The sequence below is a fragment of the Asterias rubens genome, chromosome 14 (assembly GCF_902459465.1).
Source record: "Asterias rubens chromosome 14, eAstRub1.3, whole genome shotgun sequence".
In the NCBI taxonomy this organism is placed as follows: domain Eukaryota; kingdom Metazoa; phylum Echinodermata; class Asteroidea; order Forcipulatida; family Asteriidae; genus Asterias; species Asterias rubens.
The window spans coordinates 1,867,534-1,889,389 of NC_047075.1; the positions used below are offsets into that span (position 1 = coordinate 1,867,534).

General features: G+C 38.9%; 1 protein-coding gene across 1 annotated transcript in view; it reads left to right on the forward strand.

Annotated features, from left to right (window-relative positions):
• The first annotated feature begins 2,269 nt into the window (after positions 1 to 2,269).
• The window catches only part of LOC117299544 (ras and EF-hand domain-containing protein homolog), a 35,615-nt gene continuing 16,028 nt past the window's right edge, over positions 2,270 to 21,856 (forward strand). The window contains exons 1-5 of the mRNA XM_033783093.1: positions 2,270 to 2,493; positions 19,199 to 19,336; positions 19,796 to 19,886; positions 21,219 to 21,305; positions 21,783 to 21,845. Of these exons, the coding sequence (XP_033638984.1) occupies positions 2,270 to 2,493; positions 19,199 to 19,336; positions 19,796 to 19,886; positions 21,219 to 21,305; positions 21,783 to 21,845 (603 nt within the window). The remainder of the gene's footprint in view (positions 2,494 to 19,198; positions 19,337 to 19,795; positions 19,887 to 21,218; positions 21,306 to 21,782; positions 21,846 to 21,856) is intronic.

A 21,856-nucleotide genomic window follows, 5' to 3' on the forward strand; every position in this document is an offset into this window, starting at 1 on the left:
GTTTGTTTTTTGTGAGATACAGCAAGTGAGAAAACTGGTCTTTGACACTTACCAATATTGTCCATTATCTTTAATGGCAAGGCATGGTAGTTCTACTTTTGTCAGAAGTTTTGTGGGGAGAGGGGGGCTCAAGGTTTTGTTCATTTTAGAAGAAAAAAATCATATATTTAGATAGCCTTTGTGAAAGCCTAAAAAGTCTACCGAAGCCCATGTATTATGTAGGACAAATTGTACTTTGTATATTCTTATATATTTTTTTTATTCATGAACCAAATATCATGAATGTTAAACGTTTGAACGGGATTTTCAAAAAGGAACTTTAGCTTTTATAATGTAACAAGTTCAAACGTAAACAGATTTGTAAAAACACAAGTACTACACGTAAAAAAAACACAATATTAGTTAATTTATATTCGGTAGTTGGATAGAAACCGATTGATAGCTGAAAGACTTTTTGGGGGGGTTTTCTTCTTCTTTTGTCTCTTCTTTCCGGAGTCCTCGGGGCTGTTTTCACTCTGAACGAAATCTGAACCCCTCCTTTGAACGACTCTTATATCCCATTACTAAGATAACCCCAGACAAATTAATAACAAGAGTGGATTTATGTGAACAAAATTTGCTTGATTAAAAAGCCCACAGTCTTTTTTCGCCGCGTGTTTTTAAAGGCACTGGATGGACGCCTATCGGTATCATCACCATCATAATCACCAGTCGGCTGCACAGCAGGCGGGGTGTACTCAAAATAATTGTTAGCATAAAAACTTACTCGGTAATAAGCAATGGAGGGTAGAGCTGTTGACAGTATCAAACATTGTGAGAAACGGCTCACTCTGAAGTAACGTAGTTTTTGAGAAAGAGGTAATGGCTAACACTAACAAAATAAAAAAATTCAAGCCTAAAGCCTTTGCTTCTTAAAGCACACAAAGACGTTTAACTCCAAAAGTTAATCACCCTTAAAGGCAGTGGCCACTATTGGTAATTACTCAAAATAATTATTAGCATAAAACCTTTCTTGGTGACGAGTAATGGGGAGAGGTTGATGGTATAAAACAATGTGAGAAACGGCTCCCTCTGAAGTAATGTAGTTTCGGGAAAGAAGTAATTTTTCACGAATTTGATTTCGAGACCTCAGACATAGAATTTGAGGTCTCGAAATCAACCATCTAAAAGCACACAACTTCGTGTGACAAGGGTGTTTTTTCTTTCAATATTATCTGGCAACTTCGACGACCAATTGAGCTTGAATTTCACAGGTTTGTTATTTTATGCAGATGTTGAGATACACCAAGTGAGATAACTGATCTTTGACATTACCAATGGTGTCCAGTGCATTTAAAGGGCTTTGAAGTTTACACATATCGAGGGTTTAGTGTTGCAAAGCCTTATACAGACTGATTAGTGAGCCGATAGGGACAACAAATACCTCCCATTGACTGGGATTTACAAGGATTTTAAAGGCCTTTGATGTCAATCATTCAGACACGGGATATAAAGAGTAACCATGGGGTAATTCAGACTCTAAATATATGTGATAAATGGTGTTGAGGTTAGTATCTTTGGTGTCTATAACAAGTTCTTTCAGTTGTTGTGTTCTTGTTGTGGTGTATTTTCCGCACGTCCTCAGCATACGTGATGTTATAGTGTAAGAGACTCAACGCAGATACTAACATCGACAAGGTGGCTAGAATCCTGCATCTTGGACTGTTATACTCTCCTTAAAAGCATTGCTGCTGTCCTGGAGAGGGTGGGTTGCAGGCTCCATTTTGTGTTGTGTGCTTTTGCTGTCAAGATTGTGCTGGAGATGGTGGTGTTGTCAGTTTGTCTTGAGAGAGATTGGAAGCTCAATCGCGCTTATAGCTGGCAGTGCTACTTACTGGAACCCTGCAGATTTGTTGAAGTGACTACAGCTACTCGTAACCTGAACAGCTCATTGGAGCTTACGTTTGCGTTTACGTTTACGCTTTTAACTCGGCAGGATCCTTAAGTGACAGGCGTTTGAGCCAAGGGTACTGGTTGCTGGTGGAGTGCGGACCGAACACAAAAGTGCAACCATAAACAAAACTTGAAGAACTGATGAAGTGCTGAAGACAAGGCAACTGGAACTCAATTGGTGCGAGGAACCGAACTAGGAATAGTGTGAATAAATACTGGGCTGCCTCTTAGTCTTGATGCAACTCCTCCCCTGAAGGCCTCTAAGGTTGGGGCGGCCAACACCACAATTACTTTGTATGACCTTAAGTCAGTGATAAGGTGGTACCTCCTCCTTAAGATGGCTACCCTAGGAACAAACAGCTATCTATTATTCAGCAAGTCTATCTTGACTAGATTTGTGTCCCTAACGCCCCTCTTGATGACTAGATACCTTCGCCGGTCTTGGGAGCATGGGCACGGCGAGGTTAGCCCGGATGGCTGGTGGATGAATTGCCTGCCGGAGTTGACGGAAAGGAGGGAACAACCTGATGGGATTGATTCCCAAGACGAAACGACAACAGAGTAAGTCACCTTTTGTAGGAGGAGGCATGTCTGGGATGGTTGTGGATTGATTGATGAAATTATCTGCTTAATATAACATAATTTCAGTATAAGAATGGTAAAGGAATTAGCCCCTAAACTTCAGTTTGATGTAGAGTGCCAACATGCTGGACAAAATGTTGTAGAACACTTTCAGACAAGAGTGTTAGTTTCTTCGATTCATTCGATTGTTTAGTTGATCTCATTAATTTACAGGGGGTGGTGGGATTGTGGGTGGCAGCCCCTCCCTCATTTATGGTTCAACGCCAACTGAGTGTCAAGTCTGGTAAGGCAGTCAAATACGTCAAATCGAACACTTTCCGGGTAAAACACGTTATTAGCCCCCATGCAAAACATACGCATTGCGTCGGCGAGCCCCTGTTTGTGATGCGGACAATTGTAATGCATTTCCATATTAGCAAGGTGTCGTGGTTGTCGACAGTTCTGGGTTGAATAGTTTAGGCGGGAATAACTCAGCTGTTAGCTCCATGAGCAGTTGACTTTTTTAAAACGGACATGTATTAATCTCAGGTATCGGGGCTGTTTGACTGTTATCATTACTGTGGGCTTGTTCGGCATTGGAGTCTCAGTTGATAATCGCTCAATCCACGCTGTCAAAATACTACAAGTCTGTCCGTGGGGCTGTCGGTCTGGGCGAACGAGAGAAAACATTGTAGGGAGGTTTGTTTAAAGAAAAACATAAGCAATATTAGCATTGTGGTGTGCACCTCAAAATGTTTTATCAGGAAAAATTAAAGAAAAATATCATAGACAAACACTTGGAGAAAGCCAACAATGTCACTCTCCTATAAATCGTGTATGTCTGTTTGTCTTACCTTTCCTTAAAAGTAACTCGCCTAACTCCCACATGGGGATATAAACACCAAGCTGGCAACAGCCAATCTCTCTCATAATAAACATTGATTAAACGTCTATGGTTATATTGCATAACTCCAGTAACTGGGCGAAAATACTATTAGTAACTTTGAAATTAGCTGGGCTGGGGAATACAAAATCCTGCTTCTTGTACTAACTTTTTAAGGTGTCTGAATAATATTTGGAGTAATATAACCAAAAGGGAGTTACTGAACCGACCCGGTTGTGATGTTCCTCAGACAACCCCGCCACCTCCCCTTCATACTAACTATTTCATATCAGAAATCAGGCCATAAATAAAACAGTCGTAGATTATCATCAGCAAGTCTGCTCCTTAGTCAACTGCCTAGCTTTCTTTTCCTGCATGCACACTCCAGCCTGAGTAAACAAACATGATTTTCTTAGGAGTAAATTAGCCTGCGGCTGTTCCATGTCACGTGAATTTTCTTCATTAATTTTTGTCTTGGCCGGAAGCTGGCCCTATGGATGTTTTTGTTTGTCTGTGGTCTGTGACCGAAAATAATAACTGATATTTTGATTAGTAAAAAATAATAACATCATCCATGTTGTGGTGAAAGTGCTTTGCTCTCTGTTTGCATTATTACAATAAGATTCAAAAGGCTTGACAGAAGTTGTTGGAAGTGATTTATTGCTGAGTTGATTCATTATTCGTATGCGTGTCACAAATGGGAGACTTTTGGGGCGCAAGGTGGCAGCAGACTTATCAGATAAAGCCATTGTTCTCGGTAATGTGCGCATGTTCAGAACAACGTTCTGTCTGTTCAAGCGCCTTGAGTAGGCCTACCTATACGCACATTTTTAAATGGTCATGGGCGCCAACCAGCAGTGCAATGTTTGGTCGCTAGTTACTCAAATTTGCACGCGTGTTTGTGGAGAACTTTTTGAATCTCCAGCAATTACTTTGTTAAAAACTGCAGAGTTCTCTTAGACCTACGGGGTCGGAACGAAACTCATTTTCCAGGCATCTTTACGGGTAGATACGTGCGCTAAATTATCATTGCTATTATTAATCGTCCCTCTTTAATATTTGCATCATTCGAGGTAGACATGGATACTTTTAATGTACACAAAGCCACATCGTCAACCAACAGCGACTGTTCAAATCATCCACAGCTCCTACGAATTAAATTTTAAAAATACACCATGCGGTCTTAGTGTCTCTATTATAACCCACTTGCCGTAGAACCTGTCACTATGCAGCCTTCTAAAGTCGCACCTGGTCTAGGCACGGCCTCTTGGCTTTCACATAGAGACGTGTCAAAACCTGTCTTGTATACGCTTTCGTCTACCAAACCAAGCGGACCTAACATTCACCTGAACTGCGACGAGCGAGAATGTGTCGATTTACACTTTCCTGGGTCTGACACCTAGAGGTGTCATGCAACCTGGCGACATTTCTATGATACTCTGGTTGGCATTTCCTTCAGTACGGTGTAGCCTAGACTGGTCCCCTAAAGACATGCACTGGTCTTGCTGACCCAGTGATGTCATTGGATACAATGATTTCATTGGATAAACCTGACACAACGACGTAAGCGTTCAGCATTTAGGTGTTTATAATAATATGCGACTCTTTTATCACTAGCGCATTTTATATAGCACCTTGTCAAGGTTTACATGGATGGGATGTGGCACAATCTGTAGCTGCGAAACCATAGCAAACACCTGGGCAAATCTGATTTATGTGGATAACGAGATTCAGAGAGTAACTAACATCATAACGTGGTTTTTTTTAAATGTGTTTATGCTTCAAAACCTCCAAGAATGCATGATCAAACATTATTTATTTGGAACATTTTCGTTAGATACTTCAGAGCACTGCGCGGCACATTTTAATATAGAAAAATTAAGGCGAAATATTTAGCACACTTTTTCTCCTCTGATTACCATGACAACATCTATATTTTGAATACATATTCAAGGCAGCTTGAGACGATGCCGTAGAGGGGACAGCTGCTCCAGGAAAGTGCACGTTTGGCCAAGACTTCAATTATGGCTATAACAGCAGCTCCTTTACCACTCAGAGGCCATCATTCCGCTCACCTTACATTTCTTTTTGCTTGACACTTTTTGTGCAAAACTGAGCAGGGTGCCAGTCACAAATTCTTCATGTGACATGGTAGTTTCGCGGGTAACTTTGATGTGGTGAGCATAGTTTAGTTGTGTTTTTTTTGTGCTTAGCTACGGCACCCCATTCTGGCTCAACTTCTCAATCATTTTATGTCATTAATATTCCGATTTACCTTTTGCTTGAACATTTTCTGTTAAGCATAACTGAGCAGTGCCAGTCACAATGGTAGTTTGGCTGAAAAACCTTTATCCGGTAAGCATAGTTTTGTTGTGCTTACCTTTTGTGCGACCGCCCCTCTTTCCAGCTCAACGGTTCATTGTAACAGCACAACGATGCAATGCTTACAGTCGACAAGGCTAGTCTTGCATCAAGCCGTAGAGTGGGTTATTTGCGTGGAATTAGAAATAAAATGGCCGCCAAAAGTCCTATAACACAACAATAAGATGCAAGGGCTGACAACCATGCAGAATCGAGGTTGTCATGTGGCATAGTCGTGCGTCATGCCGCATTGTGTGTTATTTGCGGTGGTGTCAGAAACAAAATGGCCGCCAAAACTCCTTTATATAAAACAGTACTAATATACGCAGGGGTAAAACGACCGAAGAAAGTGTCACATAGCCGGCAATCACCTACCCTGACCTACACATCATCAGTGGTGCGGAATCGCTACGTGCTTGTCATGTTTTGTTGTGCGTGATAAGATGATTGAGAGACATTTTGTATCCGCCATTAAGTGTGGAATAGAGGTCGGTCACTGTTAATTAAGTGCAATGAACTGCTGTAGCAAGTGCATGGTAGTTTGTTTGAAATATTGCTTCTCAATCTGATTGGACGGACAGATTTTTGTTTGTTGATGCCAACTTTGTACCCTAAAAGTAGACTTAAAGGCAGTGGACACTATCGGTAAATACTCAAAATAATTACTAGCATAAAACCTTGGTGACGAGTAAATGGGGAGAGGTTGATGGTATAAAACATTGTGAGAAACTGCTCCCTCTGAAGTGACATAGTTTTCGAGAAAGAAGTAATTTTCCACGAATTTGATTTCGAGACCTCAGATTTAGAGTTTGAGGTATCAGAGTCAACCAATCTAAAAACACACAACTTTGTGTGACAAGGGTGTTTTTTCTTCCATTATGATCTCGCAACTTCGACGACCAATTGAGCTGAAAATTTCACAGGTTTGTTATTCTATCCATATGTTGAGATACACCAAGTGAGAAGACTGGTCTTTGACAATCTTCAGTATTGTCCAGTGTCTTTAAATGATATATACTTTGATTTACTTATTTAGACACGCGTTCTAAAGTACAATTATTCGTGGTGCCACAGCAGTAATTTGTTAATACAGATGTATATTTAAAAATTAAACAATGCTCTGACAAACTATGTACTGTACACATGATTGTAATTATTATGTAATGAGCCATGTCTTCAGTTCTGTTTTGAAAGTTTCAGAAAAGCAAGTTTCTCATCGATTATATTATCCCTATAATATGCGCATCGAATTTCTGAATACTAATACAATAGCCCCAGTTCTGACATTTCACACTGTATTGGCGCTCCAAGTGCAGCGTGCATTCAGTTAAAAAGTGCCATTAAAATTATTTCAACTTCATGAAGTTCCAATGGCAGTCTTGAACCCTTCCGAAAAACCGTCACCAAAACACTCTTAATGCGTTATCATTAATTTGAATTGACACATCGATTATAACAGTCGAAAAGAAGATTTTGATAAAATAAAAAACCTGACTGTAGAATGAAAGTCCGCCAACGGCTGTCATTTAGCGTCAATTGATGACATAATAATTGAATGAACATGATCGACTCACTGTACCATCCTTATAAGCAGTCACATTGGAAAAATTAATGGAGTTTAAAATGAGAAGCACGCTACCGATTGAGGCAACTCAGTCTCGATGGACGTGACAGTTTGGATGTCAAATTGAGCCTGATTTTGATTCTGTCCACGTTGCTATGTTCGATCCTAGACAATAACCTGGGAGAAAGGTTGTAAGTCTCGTCATTCCTTTCCGCAGTGAAATAATATCCCACGTGACTTGTAACTGTCTATGTTCGGAGCCCAAGTGTGTACTTATAGTTTTCTCGTTTTGTATGACTTGTTTACGTTTTTACGACATTTAGGCTCACTCTCTTTTCAAAATTAAGCTCTTTGAGCAAGAGAAAGTATATTATTCATTTTTTAATATCTAGATGTCCCCCCCCCCCCTATTCTAGAGGGTTCATGGCTGTGGCCATGCTCCAGATACTAATCATGGGGGGGGGGTAAGATCCATGGGGTGGATTTCACAAAGAGTTAGGACCAGTTACTCGTCCTAACTTTAGACTATCCATGCAATTTGTATATCTCCTAGGACTAGTCCTAACCTAACTCTTTGTGAAGTCGACCCCAGGAGTCGATTTCACTAAGATGATCCTCCTGACTAGTCCCAGTACTCTTAGGAGTTATTAAAAACTTAAGAAGTAGGACGAGTATCTCGAGTTGAAACTGGTCTTGACTCTTTTTGAAAACAAACCGCAAGAGCTCTCTGTGAGTATGTTGTTGTGGTTTTTACTCATCAGTATTTATTCCTCCAGAGAAATATTGTAATTTTTAGGGCTGATGTAGATTTGTGTGTGGCCAGCCTCGTTTTGATCCATTTTGGTAACTGGTTTGTGATTTGTATGCCGGGGGTGACCAGCTATTGCCGCCCCATGTAGTGTAAACTTAATGACTGGTTCCCCTCTATTTTTGTGCTGAGCAGGTCGGTAAACAAAGACTTTTTCCTAGTCGGAAATGTCCTAGTCAATAATCAGATTAAGCGGTCAATTTGAACCACGAGGGCCTAGTTCTGGTGAAGCACTCACCGACAGCAGTCACGGGGCTCGAGCTACGGCCAAGCCCGACATCTGGTAATCTCATTAAAAAAAACACGAGAAGAAGTCGTTGTGCCATCTCCTGCGGGCATGCCGACATCTCAAGATTGTTTCCAAAAGCATCTGTCCTCCCAAGACTTTATTCTCATCTTTAACAAGATTTGGGTATGGCACATCATATGGATGAGGTGATAAGAGTGGAGGATACCATGAGTCGGAGGAGCAGGGGATGTGTTTCAATGAGTTGATTATGGGGAGATAATTCCGGACATGGGATTTAGGAGGGTGGTGCATTGTACGTGCCGTGGTGGGGGTTTAACTCAATTTACTCCCCGGGGGCGACTGCTGCTGGACGCGCCATGGTAGCGTGCTGATTAGGGATAATTTGACCGTCTTGAAACGGATTTCCATCCGTCTGTGTTTGTTGTTTACGCTGCGGACTTTATTTGTTTATAAGTAGGTTTTATTTGGTAGTATCGTTATATGTTCGAACCATTGAACGTAGGCATGACCAAAGTCGCGTTTCACACACTGGCTCCGTATTTAAAGTGCATAGTATTTCCTTACGCTGGATCTATCAACAAACCGAATGAGCTGGGTATAATGTCTGATAAAAGAAGATAAAGAAACAAAAACTAGATATTGCAGGGTTTTTTTCCATGTGAATGTAATGGTCTGGAAAGAAGAGCCTTGTTCCTTGAGCTGATGCAAACTGCGCCAAAATAGGCAACTGGTGATTGTTTCAAAAATCAGTACTTCCATTTGTTTATTGTTCTTAATAGTCCAGGGGTATGTTAAAAGAAAGAATTAATGAAAAAAAAAACTCTTTAAAATTAGGGTTATGACTTTATTTAGACAAAAAATCGTAAAAAAGTGCGGCAAAACCGTTGAACTTAATGGGTATTTTAACTTGCGACCCTGAACGGCTCATAAAAGATAATGCCATGAAAACCGTGTCGATGGTTGTTTATAGTCCATATTTCATGAAAATTGAATTAATAATCAGTTTAATTTCTGTTTACTGTTAAAAAGGTCTGATAAATCCCATAAAATGCCTCCTAGTTTTCATTTATTTCAATCAGAGACATAGGAAATATAAAATGCCGCCGATTGCCGCTTTAATTCTAACTTTTTTCAGTAGCCTGAACCTCCAGGAACAGTCTAAAACCAAATTTGGTTGCGACATTTTGCGACTTTGGAAATTATTCAATTTTGAAGTTGTATACCCCTATGAGAAACGCCTGTTTTGACTCAACCACCTGTAACGACAGTGCGTGTGTCAGCGGTCATATTTCTCTGTTTAGCATCAAAGAAAGACCACCCTTTATGAGTACCGCTTTTAGAAACCCTTATGAAAACACACTTTGCATCGCAAAACATTTGTTCACAAACTGTTTCTTTGATATGCCTAGGGGAAAAAATGAACAAAACGATATTAGTAGTTATTAAATTCTTGCCGACCAATCATGATTCAGGACTATGATGACGTCATAGACCTTTAAAACCATGACCATCAAATTCTACGTATCAGAAAACCCCTTACAACCAACTTTCCATCATAAATATTTTTAAATATAATTTTCACCAAAAATATGTTGAGATATAATTTTGGCACACTTTGATTCAATTCTGGCCCACTGTGTGATGTTTTGCTCAGGTGATGGAAATATACAACAAAACAAAATAAACCACACACATAGGGCTAGAGTTGGTAGAGCACCGCCTTGTTTCTAGAGGTCGTTGGTTCGTCCATTCAAGTCAATTTCTCTTTCAACATAATCTGGCAGCTATTTGCTCTTTTTTATATCCGTTAAAACCACACAGAGATGTATAAACGTATTATCCTTTAAAGGGAAGGTACACGTTTGGTAATTACTCAAAACAAATATGAACTTAAAAACTGACTTGGTAATAAGCATTTGAGAGCTGGCGATAGTATAAAACATGTTGAGAAACGGCTCCCTCTGAAGTAGCATAGATTTTGAAATAGAGGTAATTTCTCAGTAAAATAATAAAAGTCTTTTATTCCTATCTGAAAGTACACAAATTCGCTCTAACAAGGGTCTTGTTTCTTTCATCATTTTCTCCCAACTCCGATGACCAATTGGGCTCATGTTCACAGGTTTGTTATTTTATGCATATGTTGAGATACATCAAGTGAGAACACTGGTCTTTGACAATTACCAATAGTGTACCTTCCCTTTAAACCAGGACACCCACCAGGCAGCGCAGTCCCGCACTAGTCTTTTTCTGTTCTTGATGTGTAACTGTTTGCCACTTACGCCTTGACTGGAGGCTAGTACAAAGACGTCTCCCGCAGTCATATTGTATTTTAAGTGATCCCTTTACAACGTCGAGACGAGAGATCTTTTAATAAACTCACTCTACAGATCCTTTTAGCAAGTCTAGACGGCAAATTGAAGCTGATTTTTAATTTCATAATTACGCACGCACTTAAGATCAGTGTAGCACAGTGGTGGTTCATTCCGAATAAGGCTAATGCATCATTGCATGTACCAGTACATGTACATGGATTTATTGCTATGTGAAGACTTTGCTTCAAATGTCCCTCACACACTAATAAGAGCAAACAAAATGTGAGAACACAAACATACAAGATTACACTGTGAGTACGTTACTATATTATGCTGTATATAGACGATGTGACCTATGTTTACATTCAAACCGCCCTCTGTTGAAAAAAACACTGTATACGTCATGTTTCGCCGGGCAAAAAGAGTCGTAGTCATGGTAAGATTGCATACACTTTCTAGCTGGCTGCCAAAACACAAAGGTTTTGCCCGGCGGTATGCGCGCGAATCATGTTTTGATTTTCGTGTGACGTCAGAGGTCACATCGTCTATACATTGTTCATTGTGTGCATGCTACATTATACGCTGACTGAACAGGGCAAAATTTCAGAAAACATGCAATACAAAAGCACAGAAAAGAATTACTTAAAAAAAAACAGGTTACAGCCAAACTTACATTATGTTTGAGCTTACCAAAGATATTAACTGCTTATTAACAACTTTATGAAAATGGACCCTGCATGATGACGATTAAGGGGAAAAGTCCAAATCTAGTTTGATTTTAGCGAAAACAGTTGACATTATAGTAATATCCCTGATGTTTAGTTGTTTTCATTTTATTCAAGTCTTCTCTGCTCGTCCCTGCGTCAGTATTATACCGTCCTTCACTTCCAACCATCAAGTACTCATAAGTGCGACTTAATAGCATTTATTCAACACGCACGCTGCAGACTGTTAAGCACACAGCACCTCGGAACAAATTAGCCCCAGTGTCGTATAACCACTTGACACCATGTCCGCTTCCGTACGCCTTGAATGAAGGCTAGACATCGGCATGGTAGAAAGACTTGTGTTGTTTTCTTTAAGTGTGCCTTCTTCAAATTTGCAAATGGCTGGTCGTGATTAAGTACTCAGGATTTGGCGAAACTGGCTCGTTTTAATGTTTGTTGGGACAGCCTTAATTGAATTGGGATTAAAGTGCTGTTGTACTATGTCACCTTCAATTTGCTTTCAATTTATTTTGAAAACATGATTAATTGAATGATAAGGACAAATTTATTTATTGTTTCTGACTTCTTGTGAATGGTTGTTATATCACACTGGTAACTTTTAATGGATAAATCCACTCCAAATAAAATGCAAGGTTATCTAAGCACAATAATGCTAAGAAAGTTTCCGTTTGTATAAGGTTTCAAACTACAACATTAAAGGAAAACATTGCCTCGGATCGGTCGAGTTGGTCTTTGAAAAGCATTTGTAGCCGTTTGTTATAAAATGCATATGGGTAGAAAGATGTTTAAAAGTAGAATACAATGATCCACACGAACATGCCTCGAAATTACACGGTTTTCCTTTTACCTCGTTGACTAACACGGTCGGCCATTTATGGTATAGTCAAATTTTTGACTCCCATAAATGGCCGACCGTGTTAGTTCGCACAGTCAAAGAAAAACCACGCAATTTCAAGGCATGTTTGTGTGGATCATTGTATTCTACTTTTACAACATCTTCCCAACCATATGCATTTTTTTTTAAACGGTTACAAACGCTTTTTATAGACCAACTCGTCCGATCCAAGGCAACGTGTTCCTTTAACCATAAACAGTAAAATTTACACCTTTCCACTAAATCATCATTAAAAACCGTTAACCATAAACATTCACTTACTGTGACATCACATGCCATAAACAAGATAACTTCAAACGGTTTATAACCACGAAGCCACCTTAAAAACGTCTTGTGAACCATTTATGATATCACGAACTTTATGAGTAGAAACGACAAATTTGACTTCACCAAAGTTAAACCATTAAAAAACAATACAAGCGAAACCAACAAACCATAATCCAGTTTGAACCATGAACATTACAGTTAAATTCATCAAACCACAAACCAGAACTATAAACCAGAACAAACACCACTAAACTGAAACAATTTTAGCCATGAGCATGCCTTTTATAGGCTGCAAACAAGCACATCCAACGTTTTTCATTTTCTGTACGTTTTCTTCCAAATCTGTCTTTTACCCTTTTTTTGTTAAAATATCCGCATATAATGGTCTTGACCAAGTGTTTACCTTTTTTCCGGCTGCGCAGTTGGCTGTAAGATATGCATACACTCAAATAAAATTTATTCACAGCAAATTTATTCTGAGATGTATCAGGAGAATCGGGCAATATCTCACATATTACGTGACCATCCATTAATTTTAGAAGACAATTTTGTTCTCCATTTGCTGAGCTTTAGATCACAATGCAGATGGGTTCTTCCTTTCCGTAACTCCAACCACATAAGAAATCAATATTGAATATTTTTCCGGAAAGGAATATGAGGGTCACTCTTTTATAAGAGTAGGATAAAAGCCCCGGCTCTTTTTATGCAGTAAGGCACTTCCCTTATTCTTGTATTAACAAAAATCGAAGTGGTTGATTTTTTTTCCAGTTCTTTTCTTCTTCTTTGTGGTTTTTTGTTGTCATTCTCCTTTTCACCCATTCGTCTATTTTTAAGTGCAATGTGTTTCGCCAAGTCTAAGAACTGTGACCTATAGCTCAAGTTGTTGATGAGAGTCGCGTCTTCTGGTGAATTGATTTCACATTGAGTCGACTTCGTTAATTGAATTTCGTAATGGGAAATTAAAGAAACTGTAACGGGAAAGTTAAGGTTTGAAACTGGTCTGTTTCTTTGTCCAAGTCTCGCGCGTTTTCAGACTTTGACCCCGCCAATGTGCGAAATTATATTTCCCTCTTTTGTGATAAGTGAGCTAGGGTTGGCTAGTAGGACTACACATTTTGTTACAAGACATTTTTCCTCGAGATTTTTTAAACTGCTTAATTTTTAACCTGCTTATTTGTAATTGTATCTTTCACTCATTGTGTATTTGTGTTGATCTCTTTTCATTGGGCGCTTTACAAATGTCTTTATTATTATTATTTCATATTATATATTCGGGCATGAATATTATGTATGATGATTGATCATTGCGATCATAAAACGCGTGGGATTCAGCTTTGCCGTGCATGCAAATCGATATGTCCTGACACAAAGGCTGGGTTTGAATAATTTGCGTTGGCACCAAAATTGCAAACAAATAACTAACAACAAAATATTCTGCTTCTAAGCAATTCCTCCACCGCTAATGGAAGTGCTCTAAATCGCGGTGATTCCAAATTTTAAAAATGGTATTATTATAACTTGAACAAGTAAACATCGCAACTCGCCCCACGTGTCTAAAATAAAAGGTATTTCTTTAACTTTATTTCTAAAAACGGTCTTTCTTGATCTAAAACTTCCCTTTTGTTTGCTTGTACCGGGGATTCACTTTGGCTTCACAACCAGAAAAAAAAATTGAAAAAAAAAGAAATATTCTTTGGCTACAATATGTTCAACCTAAAACGTCTACTGCCCCATTGTTGGTGTCAGACACATGGGCTAAAAATCAGTCAAAAGCCTAGGTGTCAGTCCCTTGTGTTGAGATCAATCAATACCCCCTCCCCCTCTCACTGTGTTCGTTTCCTGGTCATTAGTCCACACCCACCCCCACATTATTCAATGATGTCAGCATCAATGCCGCAAAGTGGCACACTCGTATGCCTGTTTTAAAGCAATCGCTAAAATTTTGTTCAAACAATGTTACAATACTTTGGATATCAATCACTACGGACGCCCACTTGTACCCGGAGCAATCAGATAAAGAAATATTATTTAATATTTCTCAACCACTCTTATCAGAAAATCATCACGAACGATACATCGTTTTGCAGACGGCCCTTTAAAGGCACTGGACACTTTTGGTAATAGGAGACTTTCCAACGCTAGGTGGCAGCAGACATACCGGGTAAATTTCCATTGTTTACGTAGTTCTGAACATGTGCATAATTCTGAGAACAATGGATTTACCCGGTAAGTCTGCTGCCCTCTATCGTCCCAGAAAGTCTCCCATTATTGTCAAAGAACAGTGTTTTCACTTTGGGTTACATTCGTAACGTAACACATCTGTGAATGAGTCACGTTGCTCAATATTGGTCATCTTGGTTGCAAGACAATAAAGAAAGAAAACATACCCTTGTTGCACAACATGTGTGCTTTCAGATGCATGATAAAGGCTTCAGGACAGAAGTCTTACTCAGGTTCGAATTTTATTTTAGAAATAAATTACCTCTTTCTCAAAACTACGTTACTTCAGAGGGAGTCGTTTCTCCCAATGTGTTACTCTATCAACATCACTCCATTGCTCGTTACAAAGTTCTAAACACTAATATTATAATATTTAGAGTATTGTTACAAAACGTGTCCGGTGCCTTTAATACTGTGGACACAAACTCTCGAAACGACGGTGGATTTAGCAAAGCTTAAACCCTCGGGCAAGTTTTCTTATTTATGTACGAAGTACCTTTTCTTGAAGTACCGTGATTTGTGCTCATTTTGACCGGGGTCTCGGACGCTATTCCTTGCCCAACCCTCTCTTCAGTTCACGCTTCGGGCTTTTGACATTTCCAACAAAGAGCACGTAATCTGATAATAAAATAATGCGTTTTTCTTGTTGTATGTTTTGTTTAGATAAGAGGTTTGTGGGGGATAGAGGTTGGAAATCGCGCCACAATAATATTCATGGGACAGAGATGGTTTTGAACTCGAGGTGGATGATTGATGTGCTGTCGAATTTAGCATAATATCTGTACGCCAATAATATGCATAGGGTGAAATAAACTAGAATAAATAAATAAACAAATCAATAAATATTAACCAATTAATGTAAGTTCATATGATGATTATTTTAAATTGAACCTGCCTGTATGTCAGACAGTTCACTATAAATTACAAATATGGGGTTTGTCCAGCTAAATTTGAACTGTAACGTTCAAAATTAACACGAGAACAAATAATTAAATAAATAGTACTATGTAAGTTCTTTTAATGATTATTTTCAATTGAACCTGCCTGTATGTCAGACAGTTCACTAAAAATATGGGGTTTCGTCCAGCTAAATTTGAACTTTAACGTTCAAAATTAAAATTAACATGAGAACAAATAAATCTTTGATTGGTAACTGTGTCTGGTTTATCAAATCGATTACTATCATGGTGAAAAAGAAGAATAAGTTGCTATGAATATGATGGTTTTGAGTGCTTTTCTTCTTAATTTTATGAGCAGTAAAGTAAGGTTCGTGTCAATTCTTGAGGAAATGTTCTTGTTAAATGAGTTATTACCAGGTTCATGGCCTATGGACTTTTATTGGACGCTTGAAAGTTGTACGTGTTTAGAATGAAATGATTTTCAATTTAAGATCCAGTTGGAAGAGTATAGTTCCTATTATACATGGCGGTATGGTGGTTCTGTCTGCTTGTCTTCCTAAATGTATAAGGACGATTTGTGTCAATGGTGAAACTGACAACTGTTTTGTCCGTGAACGTTTCTGTTGTCATGATCTATGGTCTTGGCCCTCACAAAGGTCTGGAATGAATTGATCTGAATGATTAGAAATTATTAATAATACATTGCAATACTTCAACCTATGCATCACTCCTGGTGCCTGGTCACGATGGCACATTGACTAGACCAATTAAGCTGAATGAGCTCTCTTTAATCTGTCCATCACCCATAAACTAATTATTCGCAATCATTCCCATAATTTAATAAATTCAAAGGTTGCAAGGCGCGTCATTTAAAGCAGCGCAGATGGGAATAAAGGCTTTACTTAAAGGCACTGGACACTATTGGTAATTACTCAAAAAACAACTGTGAGCATAAAACTAACTTGGTATAAAACGAGCAACGGAGAGCTGTTGTAAGTATAAACTATTGGGAGAAACGGCTCTCTCTGAAGTAATGCAGTTTTTGAGAAAGAAGTAAATTTAACTCACTAGAATATTTGAATTGAAATCGAGACGTCAGCTGAGGTGTCGAATTCAACGCATCTAAAAGCATACAACATGTGCACCAAGGCTGTTTTTTTCTTCCACTATTTTCTTGCAACTTCGATGAACAATTGATCAAAATTTAAGAGATGTTAAATTTGCATCGGGGATAAAGAATATAAATTTTGGTTTTACCCATACACCGATGTGTGTTAGCCAAATTTGTGTGATCCAGAATTGGTATTATGTAAATTATGTTGGGAAACACCAAATGAGAAGACTGGTCTTTGACGATTACCAAAAAGGGCAATCATGACGATTGCTCCAAAATTAATAATGTACCCCTCTATGAAAAGGATGGGCACATGCCAAAGCTTGTACAACTTATACATCCCATATACTTCTTGAATTTATGTGGAAATTATATGTCACAAACAGTTTCGATGCGACCAGTTTTTAGTATCTTGCCTGCCAGAAGGACCAATACAAAGACAATGTTTGTAAACAAATGTAATGTGGTCTATACTCACAATGCACGATGGCTTCTACAGTTCATTTTTTTTTTTCACAAAGATATTTATCATTTCTGACATAAAGATTAATGATACAAAACTGTAAAATTGTTGTGTCGCAAAATTGGAGGGAATTTTAGTTTGATCAATTTCCTTACATATTTTCTTTCCTCATTTATCATTCTCTATTCTATAATAACCTTTGCATTTCATTTGAGTACATGCATCACAGGAGAATCGAAAATATATTTATTCTCCGACATTTTGAGACCGTGAGACTAAATCACGGGGGAGTTTTAGTTCTCGTGGGAACACTGAAAGAAATGTATGTATACGACGAGGTTTCTTATTTCACCCGACGGTTGTTTGATGAGAGCTTGATATTTCCTTCGTTGGTAAATATTGTGAAGCGAGATGATGTAGTTTAACGTTAGTTTAAATGTCAAGAAGAAGTTTGTTTTGACATGAAACAGTTGTGATATTATATACAAACCACTGTGCTATTTGTTTCCGACGGATATTACATGAGACCTGTCTCTAGTGTGAATCTGAACCATTGTTTGTGCAAGAACTTGAGTTAAAAAAGTCAAGATGTACTTATAGTCTAAATGTGGATGAGTTTCAGACGAAATTAAATCCCAACCCAACTCTTGAGAATTTCAACTTATCATGTCATCTACTGCGTTTAGTCTTAATTCAGTGCCATGTAAAAAGCTTACACTGTAATTAAACTTAGGCCCTACAGTTAAAAAAAACTGTATTTGAACTTACATCGCACATGATGTTACCGGAAACCTTGGGTAATTGTCCACCATGCCAGCATTCAGCTGCAAAGCCTTAAACTTCCCGCCTTGCAATTTCCAAATCCTATTTATATCCATGTGTAATTACCTCCAATCTTATTGCAAAGTTTCAAATCATACTAGTATTCTTGATTTTTACTGCAAACTTCGCCGTATTTCATCCCCACCCTAACAAAGTTTCAAATCGTATGATGATTGTCCTATTGACGCTATAACAAAAACATTTGTACTCATCATGAACTAAGATAAAGGCCCATCCGAAAACTCGTTTATAAGACGCTTAAGAATTAGGTCATCCGGCCATGGTTGGCAATCTCTTTGATCCTTGCCTCACGAGCGTGTTCTAGTAGGTTTACCACATCAAGTTACCGCAGTCTTCATGCTCTCTAGTGACGTATTGCATCTAGAAGATTTAATAGAGGGACTAGGGTGCCAGCTCCTGGAACATTGCCCAGACTTCCTTCTCTCTGAAAATCTGAACTAATAAAACTAAAAATACTAAAAAAGATACCATGCGAATAACGGATGCCTTCTTCTACGGATGCGAAACGTTGGAAATGATGACTTATTGGCTGCAAATTCTTATTTTTAGGACTGCTTCCAAGTGATATTATGTTTATAGGGAAAGATATTTGATTAATATTTTTTTAAATTTGCCTTATTCCCGACTAACAATAGTGGGCTTATCTATACTCTAACGACTAAAGGCAGTGGACACTATTGGTAACTACTCAAAATAATTATCAGCATAAAACCTCACTTAGTAACGAGTAAGGGGAGAGGTTGATAGTATAAAACATTGTGAGAAACGGCTCCCTCTGAAGTGACGTAGTTTTCGAGAAAGAAGTAATTTTCCACGAATTTGATTTCGAGACCTCAAGTTTAGAACTTGAGGTCTCAAAATCAACCATCTAAACGCACACAACTTCGTGTTGCAAGGGTTATTTTTCTTTCATTATTATCTCGCAAGTTCGCAGACCGATTGAGCTCAAATTTTCACAGGTTTGTTGTAACGTTATGCGTCTGTTGAGATACACCAACTGTGAAGACTAGTCTTTGACACTTACCACTAGTGTCCACTGTCTTTAAGTGATTTTTAATGGTCAACCTTTTTACATATTGCCGTCTAACCCTCCTACAGGCAGGATGAACTGTACGTGCTCTGGCAGAAACTACGGAACGATGAACCGGAACTACTCCTGGTGTTCCAGAACTTCCTCAAGAAAGCTGTCCTGGAGATTCAGAAAGTTCACGATAGCTGCGACACACTCGTCAAAACGTTAGTTAAATCTCACTTTTGCAGTTGATTTTATTTTAATTATATTTATTAATCTAACTCAGTAATTTACTTCAATGCTGTCATTCAAAACACTAACACACATTATATTGAATTCAACTATTTCGGCTCGTATACATTCTATTTGCGAATCTTACACGTTCTCGTACATTCTCCTTAAAGGCAGTGGACACTATTGGTAAAAACTCAAAATAATTATGAGCATAAAACCTCACTTGGTAACGAGTAATTGGGAGAGGTTGATAGTATAAAACATTGTGTGAAACAGCTCCCTCTGATGTGACCTAGTTTTCGAGAAAGAAGTAATTTTCCACGAATTTGATTTCGAGACCTCAGATTTAGAATACGCTAACGTCCAGAACACGCTAAGTCCATGTTGGAAGTATCAGTGAACAGTATATGAACATTAAACAATATTGTTGGTTTCCTTTTCCTCTCCAGGAAAAATGGCATCCTTACGGATGAGATGCATCGGTTGTATGAAGAGATGGAACAACTCCTCATGCAGGAAAGGGATTCACTCAAGCTAAAAGTAAGAGTCGATGCCGGTGTCAGATACAATTGTGTCCGCCATGCAATACTGTCCACTCCGGACACTTTTTCACATACAATCGTGTCCGGGGCTATGCAAAAACCGTCCGGCGGACATGTACCTACATATGAAGCATGAACATTCACGAAAATATGATTGCAGTGAATACCCAATGGCCGAACATTTTCCAAAAAAAACGGCGAACGTGTTCCGTCGACCAAGGGCGTTGAATTTACTGCAAGGACGTTGAATTTACTGCAAGGACGGTTTTGCACGGGGGCGGACACAACTGCATATGCAAATGTGTCCGGGCGGACACAATTGCATTCTGCAGCAGCGTCCGGGTGGACATGATTGCATATGCAAATCCGTCCGGCGGACATTATTGCATATGCAAAACTGTCCGGCGGACATTGTTGCATATGCAAAACCGGCGGCGGACATTATTGCATATGCAGTGCAAGGACGGTTTTGCACGGGGGCGGACACAACTGCATATGCAAATGTGTCCGAGCGGACACAATTGCATTATGCAGCAGCGTCCGGGCGGACACGATTGCATATGCAAAACCGTCCGGCGGACATTACTGCATACATTATTGCATACGCAATAATAGTAATAGTAATATGCAATAGTATTGCATAGAGGCAGAATTTCATGCGACACCGGTCATTTGGAATTAATACCAATCTGTCGGTACAAATCCTCCAAAATCCATGTACCATTGTGTTTGACTTTGTCTGACTTTGGATGACTTGAGACTTCAGGTCCAATAAGACAATCACTGATCATTGAAAATGTTGATATGGTTAGCGGTAACATCATGGGTCGATTTCACAAAGAGTTAGGGCTAGTCCTAACATAGGGCTAGTCATAGGAGATATTAAAAACTAAAGGCTGGTCAAAGTTAGGACGAGTAACTCATCCTAACTCGAGATAAGACTATGCCTAACTCTTTGTGAGATCCAATCCCATTGTATCTATACTTGCTGGGTAGATTGTGTTTTTGAGAACTTGTCCTGCTATAACTATACTACCGTGTTCTCAAAAGAATATCAAACAAGTAGATATACATCTACTACACATGGGGTTACCGCAAACCAAATAATGTTGATAACTTACAATGCAATGCCTCAAATCCCATAGAGGAATATTTTGTGTTATCTTTGCCAGAACTCAATGGTTCTTGAGGAACCGTGTGTAAAGCGGACACTTGTTAGGTTATCTCTATCACAGATAACCGGGGAGGAGGAGGGTGTGGAGAGGTGACCAACCCAGGGCCTTCTTGTCAAACAAAAAGAGGTATTAATTTGTGTGTTTTTTATTTTCAGTATCAAGAAGAGTTGCAGGCCGAGATGGATAGATGGCTTGAGGAGAAAGAACACGAAATGCAAGACATTCTCAGTAAAAAGAAAGAGGTCGGTATAAAAATGTGACTTTTGTTTTTCCGTACTAACCATTTAACCTAGACTGGTTTAATTGCCATACTAATTATTGAGACAATGCATTTGGTTTTACTCTGACGCCAGATTGTCTTATACACAACAAGTAAATCACACTTTTTTAAGCCTTGGAAAGATGGGCGACAGAAACATCCTCCAACTCCCATGAGTAATTTACTAGGATCCTTCCTCACTCATATGGGAACTCAACACCCAAACTGTGGTACTCTACTTTTGTTGGTACACATGTATGCCTGAACCCATGTAAAGCATAATCAGTTTGCCAGTGCAGTCCCCAGTCCAACAAAATCCAACAAAACTTGCTGTTGGAGATTGATGGGATGGGGAACGTTAGGGTGTTGAGTGAATGGATTTGGTTGTACGAATATTCGTAGATAAATAAATCAATGAAACAAATGTAAATGTTTGGTTTTTGACTTTCTGTTTCTACAGTTGGAATCGTCATTACACGCTTTAGATAAGAAAGAACGCGCCAAAACACAACAAAACCAACAGGTAAGAAATTA